This window comes from Nelumbo nucifera, chromosome 2 (genome assembly GCF_055504915.1).
Source record: "Nelumbo nucifera cultivar China Antique chromosome 2, China Antique-T2T, whole genome shotgun sequence".
Taxonomy (NCBI): Eukaryota; Viridiplantae; Streptophyta; class Magnoliopsida; order Proteales; family Nelumbonaceae; genus Nelumbo; species Nelumbo nucifera.
Genome location: NC_142650.1, coordinates 101,531,652 through 101,554,999, shown reverse-complemented (window position 1 = coordinate 101,554,999; position 23,348 = coordinate 101,531,652). Strand labels below are relative to the sequence as shown.

General features: G+C 33.2%; 1 protein-coding gene and 1 pseudogene across 2 annotated transcripts; both read left to right on the top strand.

The window, feature by feature from the left end:
- The first annotated feature begins 2,572 nt into the window (after positions 1 to 2,572).
- Positions 2,573 to 4,993, top strand: LOC104611206 (pentatricopeptide repeat-containing protein At2g27610 pseudogene; annotated as a pseudogene).
- Positions 4,994 to 21,002: 16,009 nt separating this feature from the next.
- LOC104611141 (uncharacterized) lies at positions 21,003 to 22,883 on the top strand. 2 transcript variants are annotated; one of them, XM_010278071.3, is made up of 6 exons: positions 21,003 to 21,283; positions 21,402 to 21,455; positions 21,617 to 21,840; positions 21,970 to 22,252; positions 22,398 to 22,475; positions 22,631 to 22,883. In XM_010278071.3, the coding sequence occupies exons 3-6, from the start codon at positions 21,617 to 21,619 to the stop codon at positions 22,679 to 22,681; spliced, it is 636 nt and encodes a 211-aa protein (XP_010276373.1). In that variant the 5' UTR covers positions 21,003 to 21,283; positions 21,402 to 21,455; the 3' UTR covers positions 22,682 to 22,883. The 2 variants fall into 2 exon arrangements, with proteins under 2 accessions (XP_010276373.1, XP_010276374.1); XM_010278072.3 differs by having other exon boundaries at positions 21,029 to 21,283; positions 21,360 to 21,455.
- Positions 22,884 to 23,348: the final 465 nt, after the last annotated feature.

Genomic DNA, 23,348 nt, shown 5'->3' with positions numbered 1-23,348 from the left:
ATACAAAAAAGCACTTCGGTAGGGTACAAATATTGAACTGAGGGGAAATTGTACCGCGGTTCAGTTTTGCAGAAGTTTGGCAAGAACATATTTTTGTACTGAAAATAAAAGTAATTCTGTTAATATTTTTTCATTTGTTTTTGCATTTAAAATGAAAGCAAAATTTGATTCTAAAAAAAGTAGATTCCACTCTTAAAATTTGTATTTATATTCATCACAACCAAATACAAAACAAAACTTAACAATGCAAAATCAAGATAAACTTGCATTTTCATGATTTAAGATATTTCCATCTTGCACTTTTACCAAAAGTAGCCTAAGGGGCAATTAGTTGCATCCTGATTTGTCAAATATAATTTTGCCCATCTCATTTAGTAGTGCATTTATTGATTATCTTCAGTATCTTTGCCATTTAGAAAGCATCACATTGAATACACTTTATTTAATAGTACAATAATTAGTTTTCCCATGTTATATAATTTTAACCCCAAAACTAAATATTTATTTGATGCTTTATTTATTATTTTTTCTAATCCCTTCTCGAACTCATGATCTCTCTCTGGTAAATTGCTGAAACCTTCTCTAAATTTTATGACAGTTTCAAGTATACCCCCTCGGGTAGAATCTTTTAAAAAAATGTATAAAATATTTATGCAATTACTTTTACAAAGACCCCCGACAATTAGGAGAAAAATACAGTTCATCTTCCCTGATCTTATTGCTGCTAGAAATTTCTTCAACAGCATAGAAAGGTTAATTATGAACGTAAAGATATGAATTAGAATTCCCTTTTAAGTCTTTCTCAGTGATTGGATGAGAAAGGAATGCAACGTCTTCGACGATTGACGAATTGATTAGGTGCTTCGTTGTGGATTTGTTTTCTCGGTGGCGGAATTTCAGTATGTTCGGATCGGAAGTTACCTTCTTTCCAGCACGTTGGCCCCAAAATTTCCCAACAAAGCGAAGGAATTTGGATTTCATCGAGGGCCATCCTGCATGTCCCAGCTCGGAATCGGCAGTTTCAGACTTGACTTTGAAGAGAAACCCCCGGAGGTTAACCCAAAGTGAGAATCGGCTTTCAAATAATCGACAACTAGGTAGAAGTCTTGAGGCTTTGAACTTGAAACCGAAGCTTTTGGCCCTGGCACGGACGGTGATTCTCCAAGTTTGAGTCTTGTTTGCATCCATCTCCGAAACTTGGAAGAATAAGTGAGTTCCAGACCTGTCGAGATGCAACCTCGTCTTAATAATGTCGATGGGTTGAAGACAACAAGCCTCAACGATCCCTCCGATGGAACCAGATACTGCCTTCATATACTGTGGAATCGTCGTCTTCCGATTCTGTTGAGACTTCTGTTTTTCTCCCATTAGGGCTTTTCTACAAACATAAATGTTTCAAGAGGTGCTAAAAATAGAAGGAGAAGAAGAGGAGGAGGAGGATGGCGAGCGAGAGAATGTTTTCAGTTTCTCGATGCTCGTGGGTGCTTTAGTCCTCCCTCTCCCTTCTTCTTCTCCTTGATTTGGAGGTGGCTACTGGCTACGACCTACGACAGGGATGGCTGATAACTGATATGCACATACACCTTGCAAACAACGCCGACTTGAACGGTTAAAGAGAGAGAATTTTTCGCAATGTTGCTGTCGTTTTCATCTCTTCTCTCTTTTCTTCTTTCAGAGGTTTTCAAGATGAAGTGAAAACATTCAGAAACTGGGGTTCTAGTCCTTTTCCTTGCAGTCTTCGTCCAATATGCGGTCTCAAACGAATCCAGGTATTGCTTTCGGAAAAAAGGATATAAAGAAGAGTCTGAATACTCCGAAGGACCGGATCCTCGTTACTGGAATCATGCATTCTGCAACGATAAATGGAAAGTTTCTCGCATTCAGATCGAACGGCAGAATTTTCAGGGGACTTCACCCTCAATATCAAGACTGTTCTCACAGCCATGGAGCGGCTAGAGTTGCAATTTTAAAACAAACCTCTGGTACCCATCCCAGCTTAATGAAACCAATTCTCCCTCCATCTGCAAGGATCGGAAAACAGAGTAAATCCGGAAGAAAAAAGGGGTGGAGAGAAAGGGAAAGGGAAAGAAGAGAGATCGGGGGAGAGAGAGGGAGGACTTCAGCGAAAATCCGCCACTGGTTGTTCATGTATCAGAGGTCGGGGAAGATGAACAGTATTTTTCTTTCGATAGAAGGATAATATGGAGGTTAAAAAATATTGTAACAGAAACCTCAAGGGGATCCAGAGAGTCTTTGTAATTTACCCTATTCTTTTCTTAGATATTTTTATTTAATAAACTTATCTTTTTATCTTGGGTCTTTTAAATCAAAGGTTGTAGCTGGACTATTTTCAAATGATGGGATGATAATATGATATGCAACTACCATGACTACATAATATAACTAACTAGACCGGATCATGGGCCTCAATTCCGTTATATATGGACCCAAATCAGGCCCAATATTTTGGGTTCACTTTCTAGTTTCTACTAATCAGTAGTCTGGGCCTCGTACGACCAGCAGCTTTTCTTCAGTCATCTATCAGACCATCACCGACCAAAGGAGATAAACCATGTCGACACTACCTATCCTCTTTCCCACTCCCCCGGCACTACCATTTCGAGGGCTTCCACTCCCCAGAACTCAAATTAAGAGCCCCAAAAGTGATAACTGCTTCAAGGTCTCCTTGAAGAATTTGAAAAGCAGCGCCCAGCTCCCTACCCTCCATTCCCATCTTCTCAAAACCGGCCTTCTCTCTGACATCTACACCGCCAACACTCTCATTCACAGATATTCAGAGTCTGGATGTATCTCTCAGGCAGAGCAGTTGTTCAACGAAATGCCTCAGAGGAACCTTGTGTCGTGGACCTCTTTAATTTCTGGCTATACTCGGTCTGGGAAGTCCTGCGAAGCTCTTCGAATCTTCACGGACATGTTGGACTCGGGGTTTTGTCCGAATGAGTTCGCTTTTGGCAGTGCCCTTCGAGCTTGCGCAGAGTCTGGGTACGTGAGTTTTGGAAAGCAGCTACATGGGTTGATTGTGAAGACTGGGTTCGCCCAAAACGAATTCGTTGACAGTGGATTGATCGTCATGTACTCAAAAAGTGGGAATTTGGATACTGCAAATGGCATACTAGTGAGGATGCAAGAGAAAGATGCATTCTCATGGACTGCTATGGTGGTTGGCTACACAAACAGGGGTTATTGTTTCCAGGCAATTACTCTCTTTGTTCGTATGGTGGAGGAGAATGTTTGGCCTAGTGAGTACACTTTTACTAGCGTTCTAAAGGCTTGTTCTTCCTCGGAGAGTATTGAAGAGGGGGTCCAAGTTCACTGTTATGCTATAAAAACTGGATTCGAACAGGATTTATCTGTTAGAGTTTCACTTGTAGACCTGTACACCAAGGTTGGGGACTTACCCAGCGCTCAATTAATCTACGACCGGTCTCCTGTTCTTGATGTCATCTTGTGTACAGCCATGATTGGTGGGTTTGCTCATAACAAGAGACCCGAGTTGGCTATTGAGCTGTTTCTGCAAATGCTTGAAGAATTTGAAATCGTCCCCAATGAATTTACCTTTGTAAATGTGATATCTGCCTGTGTGGGTATCCATGAACCACGTTTAGGAGCTTGTCTTCATGCTCTGCTCACAAAAACCGGGCATCGAAGAGTAGTTCAAGTCGAGGGTGCGCTCATTGATATGTATGCTAAAAATGGCGATATCACATCTGCTTGCAGGGTCTATGATAACATGGTAGAGAAGGATGCAATGTCATGCTCTTCAATACTTGCTGGCTTATCTTCTAATGGGCGTGATCAAGAGGCTCTCAAGTTCTACTCCACCCTCCATCAGTCACATCTGAAGCCAGATCCTTTTGCATTGGCCAGTGTCACAGAATTATGTGCCAAGCTTGCAGATCAGATCCGGGGAAGACAAATTCACGCCCAAGTGATCAAACATGGGCATGAGAACGATACATGTATAGCCAGTGCTCTGATGGACATGTACTCCAAGAGTGGGACGATTGAGGATGCTCAATTTGTGTTTGATAATCTATCACAACGGGACAGGATTGCTTGGACTGCCATGATTGATGGTTATGCTGAACATGGGCAAGGACTAAAAGCCCTGGAATCATTCGAGAGGATGAAAGAAGAGGGCATTATTCCAAATGAGGTGACCTATGTGAGCATCCTCTATGCTTGCAGCCATGCAGGATTAGTTGCAGAAGGGCTCCATTACTTCCATCTGATGTCCTTGGACCATGGGATAGAGCCAGTCATCCATCACTATGCGTGCATGGTCGACCTCTTGGGCCGCGCTGGTCGATTAGAAGATGCATTAGGGTTCATAAATTCCATGCCAATAGAGCCCAGTGCCCTGGTGTGGAGAGCATTCTTGGGTGCATGTAGACTCCACAGAAATCTGAAAATGGGTATCCATGCCTCGGAGCGCCTTCTTGAGCTGGACCCAGATGATGATTCAGCATATGTGCTCCTAGCAAACATGTACGCAGAAGCAGGCCAATGGACTGAATCGCATAGAGTAAGGAAATTGATGAGCATGAGGGGAGTAACAAAAGTTCCAGGACTTAGTTGGATTGAAGTTAAAAATTGTTTCCATGTCTTTGGAGCTGGAGATTCAATTCATCCTCAGAAGGAGCTCATATATAGGACACTGGATGATTTGAATCCTGAGATGAAGGCAGCTGGTTATGTGCCTAAGATAGGATCTTCAACCTTACAAGATGTAGATGGGGAAGAGGACAGATTAGCCTGTTACCACAGTGAGAAATTAGCAGTTGCTTTTGGGTTAATGAGCACCCCAAATGGGTTCCCAATTCGAATATTTAAAAACCTCAGAGTGTGTGGAGATTGCCACAGTGCAATTAAAATAATTTCTTTGATAAGAAATAGAGCCATTACAGTGAGAGATACTAGTAGATTCCATCACTTCAGGGATGGCAAGTGTTCTTGTGGAGATTATTGGTGACTTGAGAACATTAGATTGAACCATGATTGCTTGTTGCACATATATTATTTAGGCATGTGAGTGGGCAATTCACTTCAACCACTAAACTGCATCCCTCTTTTTTTTTTAAGTTTTTATGACATTGGCATCTTATAGGTGGTGGCTCAATAGGGCTCTAGGTCCTTGACATGTCACTTTGTCCTCATCAGGCAAAGTTTGGCAAAAACTAGGAGAAACCTTCCAAATCATGACTTTCTTAAGAGTAAAAGAGAAACACTTTGATTTTTCTAACAACATATCATGCGCTCATCTATTATACGCAACATTGAACTATATATTGTAAATAGAGATTAAGGCTTCAAAAGAAAAAAAAAAAACTATATATTATAAATCTCTTGAGCAAGACCAACCTGGCCCAAGAGTTTGATCTGTGGATGCATATAAATGTTGGCCTTTCTTTTTTTTTTCATGATTCATGAATTGTGAATGAACATGGATTTCTTTTTCATAATCAGAAGTAAGTATTTGGAAAAAAAAAATGTGTCAACTGCCAAACAAATTTAACCCTCCTTTAAAATATCAGTACGATAATGCTCAATACAAGGTGTATTGTATCCATATCCAAAGGTGTAGATACATAGCATGTGTAGAAGTTAAGACGATATGACTTGTGGCAGTGGTCATAGATCCATTATAGGCCAAAAAATGCTAATTCTTTAAAATTTTTGACAATTTCTATAGGCTGTCCCAACAACCTATAGAAAATTATAAAATAATCATAAATGGTTTTCTTATGTGTGTTAAATGATTTTTATTGTGTGAAAGAACTATAAATGGATCTATCAATGATATTTTTGAACTAGTTGGTCTAACAATAGCTTACATGAAAAATAATTTTTCTTTCTTATAAAGTTTGAAAACTAAAAAGGTCATTTATTTTATATGTTCTAAACGATTTTCATGGTAAGGAAGAACTATGAGATCGATCTATAATGATCCATCAAATTAATCCATCTTGTAGTGAACTTCTAGTAGATTGAAAGCTCAAAACATTGATGTTTTACTAGTAAATCTATTGTATGATATGTATGTGTTCTAGACTTGTGATATTTTTGAGTGTAATGAATCTCTTCATATAAACTATCAAAGTGTGCATTTTTTATGTGTTTATAACATTTTCATAGTTATTCCAACTTTAGATATATTTTCATTATTGTATTTGTGGGATTTGTAAGAGTTTTCAATGTACCCAAGTATCGCAATATGTATTTGTATCCAAATTAACTGATTCAAAAAGTTTTTAAAACCAAATTGGACAACAAACTGTTCAGGGGTCCAGTTCCTGGGTTGAACGGTCCGATCGTTCGAACCAAACAGATGGTCCGTTCTGACAAAAGAAATAAAAAAATAAAAACAGCCAAAAACAGTTAGACGGTTCAAATGGTTTGAACAGTTCGACCGTTCAGGTCAGCAGTTTGCTGACCAAATCAACGACTTTTGATCAAAAAGACAATTCTGGGGTAAAACGGAACCGATCACCCGATTTTTCTGATCCAACAGTCCGGTCTGATCCGATTTTGAAAACCATGAATACTTAATTAAATTGGGTTATTCTTGATAAGCTTTAATGCTGTTGTCTTTCCTTGGACTCTTCTCCTAGCATCACTATGTATTTAGGATAAATGGGATCCTAGCATGAATGGCTGCTGAATTGGTAAAGGATGGAAGGACACCAAGAGGAGATGGACCAGACGATCAATCGTCTCTCTCAAGTATTGACTCGGCACTCAGCAGAGCAGTATGGTTTGGATCAAGATGGAAGACTTAAGACATTGTTTAACTGATCTTTGCTGGTTCTTTTCAATGTAGAAACTTTTCATTCCCTAGGAGGAGTGAGGTTGCTTTGCTATAATTGCTACTCTATCTATTTCACTGTGTCATAGGTCCAATGTAGAAACTGATCTTTGCAGAAAAGAAGAGAGCAATGGAAATTAGTTGTGACTTGTGAATGTAGAATCCCACATTGGAATGAGAGAAGAATGCAAAGGAAGTATATAGCCCACAACTTAATGGCCTAAGCTTTTAGTTTAAAAAGGTGGTTTCCAACTCTTGTGTCTCCACCCAAGCTCTCTAATCTTGGAGACTCCTTATTGCACACCGAGCTGTTTAGATATAAAGGGCTGTGGCAATACAATTAAATGCTGTGACACAACTAAGTTCATGGATTTAAATTTTGTCATACAAGTTGGAGAAGGGTCTTCATGATTCTGGTATATTTAGTTCTTTTATCCTTTTTGCTCATTGTTAGTCATCGTGTTTTCAAAGTTTTTGCTTGTAAGAGATCCAGACTCCCATCTTCTAAGTTTTGTGTGTAATCAATTCAGAGTTTTTTTTTTTGTCAAATCGAATGCTAGGGATTAGGGGTGAGTATTATTTAGTAAAAGCAGAAAAACTGAATCGAAAATTTTGGTTTTTTTTTTGTTCAATTTTTTTGGTTTTTGAAAATTTTGATTTGGTTAATTCGGTTTTCAAAATTAAAAATTGGGAAGTTGTCTAAAATGCACCATGAGTTTTCAGCATTTCTCTTAAATTCACCGCAACTTTTCAAAATGTCTAAAGCTCACTATGTCACTAACTTGACGTTAAACAGGCTAACGTGTGTTAATATATTACCAATTTATCTTCCATAGAAAAATATAAAATATATACAAAATAAATTAATGGGTGTTAATATATTACCATTTTAATATTTAAACATGAAAAAAAAGGAATAAATCCAAAAAATATATTTTCAAATATAAAATACATAAAATATAGAAATTACACAAAATATAAAAAAATTATAGAAATTGCAAACAAAATAAAAAATTATTTTCAAATTATAGAAACTATATAAATTGAAAAACAAAATTATAGAAAAAAGACAAAAAATTATAGAAAAACACAGAAATTGCAAATAAATAACAAAAAATACAGGAAAATTTATAGATTGTAGAAATTAGAAAAATGTAAAAAAACAGAAATTATTAAAAACATTGGAAATTATAACATAACACTAAAAATGCATAAAGAACAAGAAAATTGAAAACTGAAAAGACCTTTTTTCCTCTAACTTGCCATTCAAAGGTAATTTGGTCATGAAAATTGTTATTTATATCCAGTTCTGTAAGAAGCATTAACAATGCACTAACGGAAGGTGAGTTTTGTAAAATAAAAACTTACTGACATGGTGAGTTTTAGACAATTTCCCTTAAAAATTTGATTAACTGAAAAAACTGAATTAACCAAAATTCATTGTATAATATGTAATATGTAATATATAATATATAATATGTTATATATTTATATATTTATATATTAATATGTTATATATATTATATTATAATGAAATTCAGTTTCATAATATATATTTTAATATATAATATATATTATACATTATAATATACAATATTTTATGTATGTTAATGAAATTCGGATTTAATCGAAATAACCAAACCGAAAATTTTGGTTTCAGATTTTTCAATTTTCTTGTAATTCAATTTTTATTTATTTTTATTTCGTTTTTATTTTATATTTCGATTTATTCAGTTCAGTTTCTAACCAAATAAACCAAATGCTCACCCCTATTAGGAATGCAAATGGATCATATCGGATTTAAATCAGGATATATCGAAATCCGATCCGATATATAAATATCATATCCAGTTCAATCTGAAGATTTGATCGAATTTCAAAAAGGTTATTCAAATTCGAATCTGTTAAAAATGTCAAAAATCAAAATCTGATCCAATCTAAAAATTCAATAAAAAATATCCAAATCTGACAAAATAAAATCGGATTGGAATTTGGATCAAATCACGAGTCAATCCATTTACACCCCTATCTAATGCTAACATTTTTTATATCAAAATTCAAAACCCTAATTCCCTTTTGGAGGTATGATATATAATGTTAAAGGGTTCAACTATCATATGATATCCGAAAAACAACCAACCAATAAACTGGAATCATAACGTGATAGTGATTACTGTTTCAATAATACATACTTTTCCAAAGACATGTTAACGAGTCCCTCTCATCTTGCTGAGTTAGACTCATGGACAACCTCGGATTCCAAATCCTATGACTGTGTCTATCCACACGATGTTGCTTTTACCCATACCCATCAAGAAAATGATAGGGAAAGCTATTCATTCATGACACCCCGAAATTTCAACTTGACTTTTACAACGATTGCAATAGCTTCATGTTTTTAAGGAAATATATAGTATGTGTTTGGTTCTATTTACATTGAGTAAACGTGGCTGCCACATAGGTGCCCTGTCAGCAAAAGCTTCATTAATTGCATCCATACGTATCCATGTTTGCAAAAGCAAAATTCAAAACCCTATTTCTGTGTGCCTCTCCCATTTCATTTTGGAGCTTTTTGAAATGGGTAGGCATTTATTGGCACTTTGCTGATGTGGTGCCTAATGGCACCTATGTGTCATAAACGCTCTCATTAATTGTTTTTCTCGGTTTTGCAGCCACACGAGTACAAAATAGTGGTGCCTAATGGCACCTATGTGTCATAAACGCTCTCATTAATTGTTTTTCTCGGTTTTGCAGTCACACAAGTACAAAATATTTACTCAATAAACGTAAACAGAATCAAACACCCTCATAGTATGTATTTGGTTCCGTTGGCATTTATGGATAGGTCGTATATTTGTACTTTTTCACTTTAAATGTTTTTTACTTTAAATATTTCCTGTTTTTGTTGTTTGGTTAGGCTTCACTTTAAACGTTTTTTACTCTCTACCTCAGATTAATACCGTTAAAGTGTGTCACATCAGCATTAGATTTCAAGAAGCGTAGGGGCATTTAGGGAATACATCCAATTCACTTTAAATGTTTATTTATGTGACGCTAATGTGGCAACATTTTTTCAGTAAACACCCATGGAACCAAATAGAGTCGATTCATTACTCAAGGAAACAAAACATGCAAATTTGCAAATTAACTAGGGGATTCTCGTGGGTTGTTTCTACGTTTTTTTTATGTTTATTAAGAGCTGTTTGGTGTTCAAATGGTTAGAAAGAGAGGCATTCTGTTCAGGAAGATGGCTTGTTTATTGAAAATTTAAAAAAAAAATAAAAAAGGAAGAAGAAAAAGTACTTTTTCTTTTTAAAATAAGAAACCGTTTTCAGTGTCATCCTATAGGATTGGGGTCAAACTTTTCAATTACAATAGTACAATACCTTTCAGGTTCTTTTAGAAGGGAATCCCAATTTGGTCCTCACACCATCCTTACAACACTTTCAGCCATGTACCAGAAACATCTTCCCTTTTAGGAATGACAACGGGGTGGGGATCATATTCTCCATCCCCGACCCCAATTCTGAAATTAACCCCTATCCCCATCCCTGATCCTCGTCGGAGATAAAATTTGGGGCCATTTAGCAAGTCTTTTTGGGAAGATCTTTTGATAGTTCTGATAGTCAAAAGACACATTGAGCTTTTGTATGAAGATCTGAGCAACCCGAAGCTAGTTTGGCTACCACACGTCTTTTCATGTCTTTCCATGCACGAATAAAGCGAGAAAGACGTGAAAAGCTCCATTTGGAGATTCCCGAAATTAGTCCAAAATGGGCTTCTCGTGTTTTTTCGACGCATTGACTTTTAGCAGCTAGATCTATTACGAACCAAATGGAAAGTTGTGGTCTGCCCGACTTGTAAACAACTGAAAGACCGTGTGGAAAGACACGCCAAACGGGGCTTTTATTTGTCCTCCATCCCCAATCCCGAATGGGAATGGGTTCTCTGTGGGGACTCGAATCCCCTTAATTTTTTTAGATAATAGTTTTTATTTTAAAAATAAATTTACTTAAAATAAATAAATTATAAATAATGTATTTAAATAATATAATAATATATATTTAATATAAATAACATTTAATATATATATATATATATATATATATACATACATACACACACACACAAACACACATATACATATATAATTAGGGATGGGGTAGGGCAAGGTGGGGACCTCAATCCCCACCCTGACCCCATTGGATTAGGGAAGTGGTGTCTCTATCAGGGATGGGGAAAATTGCCACCCCTATTCCCATGAACCAGAACATATAAACACGAAAATGTTCCGAATGCATGGCTGCAAAATGTTGTGAGGGCGGTGTGAGAACCAATTTTGTAAAGAGGAAACCCGATCCGATTGGAAGGTAAAAAAAACCAAGCCACAATATGACACTTTCTTTCCAATTGGAATCCAAAAATGATGCTAAGCATCCATAAAAGCATATTAGCAATGCTTGAAATGTTGATATAATTTGATAGAAGGTGTAACATATCATCTCCATGAAGACTAGCTTGTGATATGGGTGGAATGAAGTGGTATCCGTTTGGGTTTCCTAAGTTATTTTACCCAAAATAGTTTCTAGGCTTTCCATCTGGGTCCCCTTGTAAAGTTAGAAGTGGCTGCACAAAAGCCCTCCCAAACAGGAGCACAAAAATATGGTTTTCCGCTTCTTTTAGTTTCTTTTCTAATATACAGTGTATTTGGTTTGAAAGAAAATGAAAGAAAAGAAAGGAAAAAGAAGGAAAACCCTAAAAACCGAGTGAAAGTAGCTCAATCAAAGCTTCAACCCTCTTGAATGTGGCTCTTATTTTGCATTAATAACTTTTAAGAAGTTACTAGCAGGGACCCGTGCGATGCACGGGAAAATCCAAAAGATTTAATAATTTTATTTTTCATTTAATGTTGATTTATAGAAAATAATTATTGTTAATTGAATATGAACAAATATTTTTTAATAAATTTAGTTTTATTAATAATTTGTTGTAATTTTTATTCTTTTTGTTATTTCAAATGAAATTTTGATTAATTTTAAATAAATAAAAATAATTATAAAAGCTAACATTTTTTATTAGTTCCACTAATATTTAACAATTATATAGGAATGACAACGGGGTGGGTTCAGGGCAGGGCACCCCATCCCTTTCCTTGTCCCATAGTTAAGACACTTTACCACATCCCCACCCCGTCCCCAGTGTCATGCGGGTTCAGGGCAAGGTAACCACTCCACAATGTTGGGCGAATTCAAGGGGAAGGCACCCCACTCCTAATCAAGGATGGAGAATCCTCGAATTTCCCTACCCCGTCCCCAATATTGGGCGGGTTCAAGTAGAGGTGTAAATTGGGTTGTGTAGGGTCGGCACGACACGACCCGCATGTGGCAATGCGATTCGTGTCGTGCTAGCCCACGAGGCGTCCCGAGCCGTGCCTCCCTCCTCTAGGATAATTTGAGGGGTCGGTTCAGCACGGCCCATGGCTCGAGCCCGCACAGGCCTGTGCCATGCCGTGGGTCAAGTTGGTCCATGGGCCAGGCCTTTGGCCATGCCATGCCACACACCAAGCCAAGCTCAAGGCAAGGCACCCACTCCCCATCCAAAGTTTTTAAAATTGGACCGGATAAGGAACCGTTCTAGGGTCAAACAATCTAACTGCTCGGTCCAAATGGATGACTCGCTCTAACAAAAAAATAAAAAATTAGAAAAACAAAAAAAAGGCCAAAAACTGTTGTCCAGTTTGACAATTCGACTGCCCAGGTCAGCAACTTGCTAACCAAATAAACAGTTTTTGGAAAAAAACAGTTTTGAGGTGAAACGGTGTCCGGTTCCCATGTTTTCCGGTCTAACCATCTAGTTTGATCCAATTTTGAAAACAATGTCCTCGTCAACCCAATATTCAATTTGATGATAGAAAATGATCAAAAGGATATATTCAGTATCAACCACATGGTAAATTTCTAAAAGTATACTAAATTGCCTTTAATATTCAAAAATATAATTCTATGAAAATTTTGGAAATTTTATTGTACTTCTATAATTTTGAAAATTTATTTAAATTTTTATTAAATAATTTATTTTCTTTTTAAATGGTTTACTTATAGAGTTATACAAATTTATGTTATAATTTCTAATATAAACTAACCAATAATTTCCTTTTTCCAATATTGTACTAATTTATCTTAATAATTTGTGTAATTATTTGTTCAAATTATAGTTTTCCATTTCCCAGTCATTTATCTTTAATAATTTTCAATAATTTGCAATGAAAATTACATAATTTTTCAATGGTTTTCCAAAATCTATAAAATGTAATAAATTTCCAAAATATTCTAATAATTTTCAATAATTATTTAATGTATTTTAAATAAACTTTCAAATACTTTATATCTTTTAATTTCAAAATGTTATATTACGAAAATGTAGTTTTATGAAAATTTTTGAAAAATTTATTACATTTGTGTAACTAAGGGGATTTATTGATTTTTTTTTAAATTGTTATTAAATATATTTTTATTTCGTAGTTTAATAACAAAATTACACTAATTTATCTTTTATTTTTCAATATAAATTAATTAGTAATTTCATTTTCCAACATTATAGTATTTTGTTCCCCATTTGTATTTGGTTATTAATTATAATAATAACAATAACTAAAATTTTATACTTTTTGATAATTGTTAAATATAATTATCAATTTTATAGAAATTAGTTAAAAAGTTTTCAATTTCTATAAAATGTTGTTAATGAGTTAATTAATAACAATATTTATTAATTTTTGATAATTTAATAATCGTACTAATAAGAATATTTAATTTTTGGTAATTTACTAACCATATTTATTAACTTTTGGTAATAACACTATTTAATACTCATTGAATATGGATGGGATTAAATATTAACTGTATTTAACTATTTATTAATTAATATGAATATTTTAAATGAGAGAGAGTGGATATAGATTGGGGGGATGTATTTTAGGAATTGATTAGAGAGTGGGGCAACATGATACTTTCCTATTGGTTTAAATGAGATACCTTTGGAGAGAGATTATATGAATATTTTTAGGTAGTTGGGTGACATGGTTTAATGGGAGTGGTGGGAAGGGGAGAGGAGAGAAAGTCAAAGAGAATACAGGATGGGGATAATGGAGCAAGGAGAGGCATGGTGATGTGGACCCATGCTTTGTCAAGCGAAAGTTAAACAATAAACCCAAATCGATACAACCCAGGTTGGTTGATTTTCATTTATGGGTCAATTGGTTTCGAGTGACAAACTACGAACTTGACCAGATCGATTTGGTTGGCGAAACAGCCTCCAACTGAATTGAACTAATGATTGAACACTCCTAATTTCAACTAGATTTATAGTCTAATCTCTAATAAATAACAATAGTTTAATCTCCAATAATTTTTGAAAATTTATGGCAAACGTACACAATCATTGAAAATAAGTTTATAATGAAAATATAATAGATATATAATAAAAATACAATAATTACAAAAATATAATACATACTGAAAATAAACAAAATTACTCAATAAATAGTGTAATATTAAATAATAGTTTAATCTCTAATAAGTATTAATCTATAAATTATAAAAAATATATAATTACTAAAAATAAATTTATAAAAAAATACAATAAATACGATAAATTAAATTTCAAAAGTTAAACAATAGTTTTTTAATCTCCAATAATCATTGATAATTTTCTATTAAATAACAAAAAAATACATTTATAAATAATTATTGAAAGCATATTTATAAAATACAATAAATAATTTCTAAATAAAATAAAATAAATATTAATTATAGTATATATAAATATACAATGAATATACACTATTATTGTAAAAATATTACTAATAGATATAATTTTGTTGATAGTTATTTTCTATAATTATTAATTGATATAAGTGATATTACTTATTTACAATATTATTTAGTTATTGAAATATTCTTAAAATATTAATTGTTTATTGAATTTAATAATCCATAAAATTATAATTGTACTATTATTACATAATTCGTTATTAATTTTTTAAAATATTAAATTATTATTAATATGAATATTATGAATTCTATTATAATTATTTTTCTACTTTTAAGTTTTTTGTTAAATTTCTTACATAATTTCGTTATTTTAACTATTTAAATTTTTTCGTGTTAAATATTTAAATAATATGTAAAATATTTAAAATTTGTAATTATTTGAATTTTATTTATTTTGATGTTATTACGTAATATTAAATATTTTTAATATCTATTTTTAATATTTTTTAAGATTTTTAGTTATTGAAATATTTAAATAATGTTTTATTTTTTAATGTTAAATTTTTATTATTTGAATAATATTTAAATTGAAGAATTCAAAAAATTTTAATTTATATTGTTACTACATAATTTCATGATGAATTTTTTAAAAATATTGATTTATTAATAATATGAATATTCTTAAATCTACTGATTTTTTGTGTTTTGAATAGATATTTTAAATCTGTATATAATTTCGTTATAACATTTAAATAGTTCTGAATTTTTTTAATTGAAACTTTATTTAGATAGATATAGATAAAAAGTGGGGGAGTGGATGAATAGGAATTAAAGATAGTTTAGGAGAGAATCTCTCTACTAAATTAGAGATAATTTAAGAGATAAACTGGAGTTAGATATAATTTAAGAGATAAATAGGAATTAGAGACAATTTAGGAGGAAGTGGGGGAAAGTTATGCCACTTGGCTAAACATTAGAAAAGCAAATCCTCTTTCTTTATGGTTGTTAGAAATAGTTAAGCACTATTGGTTCAACGGGTAATTATGTGGAAGTAAAAAAATAAAAAATTCAAAAAAATAGAAAATCGGGAAGGGGGGTTTGAAGCAAGGAAAGGGCTGCTGACATGGCAAGACCAGCTTTAATATATATACTAGCGGGGACCCGTGCGATGCACGAGGTTTATTAAAAGAAAGCTAAATAATAAAAAAGGGTCATACACTAAAATACCCCTTATAGTTTTATGGATTTACTAAAATCTACCATACAGTTAGTATTTTACTAAAACCACCACTTATAATTTGCAATGGATTTAATCAATCTTCCATTAGATGATAGTGGAAAATGACAGAGTTGACCCTAATGTTCATTTAAATAAATTTAATCAAAAGAAAATAAAAATAAAAATACCATTTTTCCCTTAATAAGACATGGGCAACCACTTTATTGGCTACATTTGTTCAATTTTGTTTTTTATACAAAAAAAAGTGTTAAGGGTATTTTTGGAATAAAAAAAGTGTTAAGGGTATTTTATACAAAAAAAAGTCCACTTTAGCTATTTGTAAACTGACCAAAATCGAACGACCTAACCATGGATATTTATATTAATATTTTATATTTTAAATATAATTTTTAATATGAAAAAGTGGGAATTTTCCCATATTTCTTAGTCTAAAATGTTTTATATCATAAATCTAATTTTTAAATTTATTATTTAATAATCGCACTGTAATTTTTAAAATTAAATTAAATTTTTAAGTTTAAATCTTTTGAACATACTAACCAAACCAAAAAATTGACCCAAACCAATACAACTTGAGTGGGTCGGTTTTCACAAAAGGTTAGTCGGTTTCAGCTAGCCAACTCTCTAACCTGACTAGGTCAATTTGGTTGGCCAAATAGCCTATCACCGCACAGAACCAACTCATGAACACTCATAATTTCAACTAAATTAATAGTCTTATATCTAATAAATAACAATAGTTTAATCTCCCATAATTATTGAAAATTTATAGCAAAAATACACAATTATTGAAAATATATTGATAATGAAAACTACAATAATTACAGAAATTACAAAAATACAATAAGTACTAAAAATATATTAACTTAGACAATAAATAGTATAATCTCAAATAATAGTTTAAGCTCTACTTAATATTAATCAACAAATTATAACAAAAACACAATAAGTACAATAAATTAAATTTAAAAATTTTAATAATAGTAATTTAATCTCCAATAATTATTGAAAGTTTTCTATTAAATAACTTAAAAAAATATATTTATACATACGTATTGAAAATACATTTATCACAAAAGACAATAAATATTAATTTTAGTATATATAATTATATAATAAATATAGATTAAGAGTATAAAATTATTATTAATAAATAATATTTGTTTGAAAGTTATATTCTCGAATTATTACTTGATATAAGTGAAATTAATTATTTACAATATTATGTAAAAATATTAAATTATTATTAATTTCAATATTATGTTATAATTAATTTTCTACTTTTTAGATTTTTTTTAATTTATTACATAATTTATTTATTTTAACTATTTAAATACTTAAATAATATGTAAAATATTTAAATTTTAAAATATTAATTATTTATTGAATTTAATTTTAATTTTCCATAAAATCATAATTTAAACTATGATTACATAATTTTATTATTAAATTTGTAATATATTAAATTTATTATTAATTTAAATATTATGTTATAATTATTTTTCTACTTCGAAGAAATTTTTTAAATTTATTACATAATTTCGTTATTTTAACTATTTAAAATCTAGTTATGATAAGTATTTAATTATTTAAATATTTAAATATTTAAATAATCTATAAAATATTGAAATTTTTTTGTTATTTCAATTTAATTTATTTAAAGCTATTACATATTATTAAATATTTAAAAAATATATTTAAATTGATAATCCAGAAAAACATAATTTAAATTGTTAGTACGTAATTTCGTGATATATTTTATAAAAATATAAAATTATCTTTTGTGTTTTTAATAAATATTTTAAAGTTATTTTATAATTTTGTTAGAATATTTAAATAATTCTTAAATTTTTTAATCCAAACTTTCTTTAGATAGATATAGATAAAAAGTATGGGAGAGGATAAATAGGAATTAAAGATAATTTAGGAGAGAAACTCTCTACTAAATTAGAGATAATTTTGAGATAAATAGGAATTAGAGATAATTTAGAAGATAAATAGAAAGTATAGATAATTTTGGAGAAATTGGGGGATAGTGGGGGAGGTAGTTTAGGAGTAATTTTAGGAGAAGAGATAAATTAGGTTATTGGAAAAATGCATCTCATTGGTTGTTTCAAAAATTCCTAACATGGCAGGACCAGTTTTAATATATATATATATATATATATATATATATATATATATATATATAAACCAATTGATAGTAAAATACCAAAGTAAAAATAATAAAATATAAACCAATTGATCTATCAATGAACGCTAAACCCCCTTTTTTATACAATCGTGATGAACTTAAATCCATCAAGGAATTAACGCTAAAACTCTTAAAATAGAATAGTGTATCTTGCACTCTTGGATTTATATATATTCAACATTCTCATGGATCTAATACAGTTTTTGATTTTATATATTTTTATAATTATTAATTAATGATTTAACTTATATAAATAATAAAATAATAATAACTTTATACATGTAGTAATTTGTAAAAAACCATATAATGTCTTATACTTAACAAACTAATAATAGTGGTTCAATTAGTAGGGGGTGCTCACAGTTAATCAAACCATAGGCATATTTTTGAAATCGAATTGGTGTTACCAATTTCTAAAAAACCGGAAACCGAACTCGTGTTACCGGTTTCTAAAAAACCGATAACCAAAACCAAACTGAAGGCAATTGATTAACCAGTTGACTGGTTTAGTTCATCAGTTTTATAGCTTTTTTTAATATTTATAATATATATTATAAAAAAATATATAAATATACAATAAAAAACCGGAAACATATAATATTATATTTTAAATAATAATTAATATATTATAAATATGCATATTTATTAATCTATAATATACAAAAAATATAAAGTATATTTAAAATATATATAATATACATAAATATACATAAAATATATAGAAATATAAGTATATCAGTCAATTCGATTAACCACAGATTTTCTATCTTGGTTAACTTAAACCAAACTAGTACATTCGATGTTTTAAAAATACCAAACTAACTGGTTTGATTAATTGGATTTTCAGTTCAATTTCAACCGATTTTTCAATTCGGTTCGGTTTTTCGATTTTTCTTACTCACCCCTATCACTTGGTAGGATCTCTATCTCTTTTGTAGCAAAGACATGGGATCAAATCCCCACCAAGGTTGGGGGGTTAGGGGATGGAGAATAGGATATCCCTATGAAACAAACAAACAAACAAATAATAAATAAAGCTGCATTTAGAATTCTTTATTTTAAAGACTTGTCTACTTTTAAGGGAATTTTAACAGCAAAGTAAATAAAATAATGTCTTAGACTATAGGTTGATGCATTACTAGTAAACTTTTTGAATGATATCTACATGTTCGATTTAGTATTAAATATATTTCTTTCAACCCTAGATAAATCTAGTATTATTAATATATGTTAGATTTATGAGAGTTTTAGCTATGTTTGAATGTGTATTTAGATCTTTCCAACCTTACCTATATTTTGCCATGTGGCTAAAAGATACTCCGTCTGTTAAGCCACCTGTCAAAAATGACGAGAGGAACACGTGGTTCCTTTTGGACCCAAACCATCTTGCCACCTGAAAAATTCTTCGCTTGGGTTGTTTAGGCTTTAGACTTTAAACTTCACTGAACAACCAATCAACCAAACTTGGTCCAGCCGGCGGGCGCGTAAAGGGTAAACAAAGCATTATTTGACCCATCTTTTTGTATGCCAATTGGCCCGGCGTGCATACCGTTAACCTAACCAGTTACCTCCACTAACCCTCTAACCGGGTCTAGCGTATAAAAATAGGACTAGATGCACCCTATCCCCCTAGCATATACCTCAAAATCAGATCATCAATCATCCGATACAAGGGTGTCAATCGACCGGTTTTGGATCGGACCTGTTCAGTCCAAAATCAATTTTGATAGATTTGACTGACCAACAAGACATATTGGATTTGACCAATCCAGTCTAATATATTTATTAGATTGGATTGGACCTGATCCGTAACAAATTTATATTGGATTGGGTTGGATTAAGCCAATATCTAGTCCATTGGTATAAAATAAGAATATATTTGTCAAATGGACCGAGTTTGGGTTGAAATCAATTTAAATCAAAATGAATTTGAATAGATTAGACGATCCAAACATTGAATTGGACCGATCCATTTATAATGGACTCATATTGGACTGGGTCGGATTTGACCAAATCTAGTCCAATTGACACCCCTAATCCAGCAAACAAGAATTTGACCCATTGATTGAGTGGTCTGGATTGCGATTGCAGAACAGGTGGGCTTGAATTTTATATAGGCTGGGTTTGGATTTTCGATCCTCAAGCTGGATTTCGGCCTAAGAAATCAAGTTTTTTTAGGCCTTAGGTAGTCCGAATTCATTTCAGCTATATATACAATACAAGTCCTACCCAAGTCTGAACCCAATCCAAGTACATCAAATTACTGTGCACGCTAAGTTTTAATTGCAAATATCAAACTTGATCTCGGACTCAATCCAAACTCAAACCTTCGGCCTAAATTTTAAAATTGAGCTTTCATTGACCATAAACCCAACCCAACCCACTTGACTTGCACCTTTAATAGCCGAAACCAATTACAACTTACAAGGCTGGTAATAATAGGTTGGGCTTGAGTCGGGCAGGATTGAATCAAGGAACCGAAACTGAATCAGACCGTACCGAGTCTTAATTTTAGACCCCGATGAACCCAAATATAATAAACCTGTTAAAATATTATATTTAATATATATATATATATATATATAAATATAATGACCCATTCGGTTCGGTTCCATCGGATAACACGACCCGTTGAAAGCCCTAATTACAACCATATGGACATGGAGGAAGATAGTGGTCAGAGCGTTGTAAGTTAACGGCGTTAGCTACGAGGAGTGGGAGAGAACTACCGACTAGCGAAAGAGAGAGAGAGGATTTTCTGTTGGTTGGGGGTGTGGGGAGCGTAGGAGAGCGGTCACAATGTCACATGAGAAAAAGCCTAGAAGTCTTGAAAATAAAAGCGTCCGTTGCTCAAGCGACGAGGCCTGTTGGAGGGAGACGCATCTGGCCGTCTATTTGAATCAAACGGCCATTATATTTTTCAGTTATTTTATTTTAATAGTAAATAAAATGGGGGAGAAAAGTGGCTCAGGGGAGAAGGGAAGAAACCAAAAAGAGGGGTAGAGAGAAAGAGAGAACAGAGAACAAGTTTGAAAGAGGTAGAGAGAGACAGACAAACAGAGGAGAAAAGAAGAGAGAGAGAGAGAGAGACGAGAGGGAGATTGGCTTCTCAACAGTGAGACATAGCTGAGGAAAGAGAGAAAATTAGCGAGAAACGTTCTGGGTTTCCCTTGTTTTCAAGGAATCTTCTCCGTTTTCTGCCAGAATAGAAAAATCTCGCCTTTGCTGCTCTGGAATGGAGTTCTCTCCTTGTAAGTTTTCTTTCTTCTTCCTTGTTTGGGTTTCTGATTGGGAACTTGTGAACAGATTGTTCCTTTTGTTCTCCAGGGATTCCATTAATGGGGCTTCTCTATAATCCTTGAATTGCAGGGTAATTGAAGGGGATTTGCTTTGGATTCCTCTCTAACATCCACAGATCTTCAGGTGAGGGAGATTTCTATCTGCAGATGGGGCGATTTGATTTCTTTGGAGTTCACTTTTCCCTTCTTTCCTCTTTGTCCTTTCCCCCCTTTTTCTTGGTCCATTGAGTTCGTCAGAGCAAACCAGATAAGTTGTTAAAATATCTCCCTTTTATTGTTGCACAGATGGAGAAGGAAGCAAAGAATCAAGCAACAGGTAGAGCTCCGGAGACAGATTTTCTCTTACAGTGGGGCAACCGAAAGAGACTTCGATGTATGAAGGTGAAAGGTGAAGACGGCACGGGGAAGGGCAATGGTGTGATAAAGAGGAAGATCACCACTCGCGTTGATCGCCGTGTCGTGAGAGTCGACAAAGAAACCCCTCCTCTGCAACTCAATACCATGAGCAGGTAAGAAAACCCAGAAAGGAATTTTAAGAAAGAGGAGGCAGAAGGTGTCAGAAATCAAGAGGAGAAATGAAACTGATCTTCTCTCTCTCTCTCTCTCTCTCTCCTTTTCCTGGTTCTGGTTGATTTCAGGAACTCAAATTTGGCGACGCTTCCGTCGAGTGCAAGCGAGAATAGGAAGTCATCTTCGCCGGAGAAGGAAGACCGATACTACACAACGAGAGGATCTTTGGGGTTCGACGACAACAATGCGAAGATCTTAATGGATGCAGGGGAAGACAGAGGGTTTGTCTGGCCAAAGCTCTTCATTTCGCTTTCGAGCAAAGAAAAAGAAGAGGACTTCATGAAGATGAAGGGTTGTAAGCTTCCTCAGAGGCCCAAGAAAAGGGCGAAATATATCCAGAAGACCATACTCGTAAGTCCTCATCTCCATCGCTTCTCCTTGTTTCAATGATCAAGAGAACTGTTGAAGGCCTTTCTCTTAGATAGAGGGCACCCCTCTGATCTTTCTGATTCTGGCACTGATTTCTCTTTCTGGGGGTCTGGGGGATTTGCTGCAGTTGGTGAGCCCTGGTGCATGGCTTTCCGATCTTTGTCAAGAGAGATACGAAGTGAGAGAGAAGAAGACATCTAAGAAGGTATCTATATGAATTTGATATCTATTTTCTTCTTTTTTTACACCATGGTGACCTTTGCTCTCTCTCTCTCTCCATATTTTCTTGATTGTTTGGTTTGATTTGGAGAAACAGTGTTAACACCTGGCATCTGGGTTATGTGTTGTTTTCTGATGCAGAGACCAAGAGGATTGAAGGCCATGAGTAGCATGGAAAGCGATTCAGAATAAGTAGCGGATACAGGCATAGGGAGACCTTCATTTTGATTTTGGATTCTTGATTTTTGATTTTAGAGGAGAGTTGTAAGAGAAAAGGAAAAGCAAAAAGAGATAAGGCTTAAGTATACCACTCTCTTTCTCTCTGTTTTTTCTGGGTGTAAAAATTGTTTTTTTTTTTTTCCCTTGAGAAAAATATTTCTTTTTCCTTTTATTCCCTCCAAAGTCTTCAACCTAGTATAGTAAACTCCGTGGAGATGCCACTCTTTCGTTGGTTCTTCTTCTCTTTGTTGATTAGTTTCCTTCTGGCTTCTTGGTGTTTCGATAGTTGCCAAATCTACGATTGTCATCCTCGTGTGTGTGTGAAGGATAAAAAAAAACCTCACCTAAGAAATGGAAAGAATCATTTTAACCAAACCGTTTTGGTTTTTTTTGCCATGAATGAAACCAAAAACGGGTATGGGATCAGAGAAACGGGAAGGGCGACTGAAATTGAGAACATCGAGAGAGCTCCCAATACAGGGTTGGGTTGGTGTTGATCAGAGAAACGGGAATGTCCTGGCTGCACATTGAGAACAGGGTGGGATGTGGCTGTGACGAGCAGATCCCAATTCCTTCTTTATCACCGTTGAACAGAAAAAGGTTAGAAACTCCTTTGTTTTCCTTTTAATACAAATGGAAT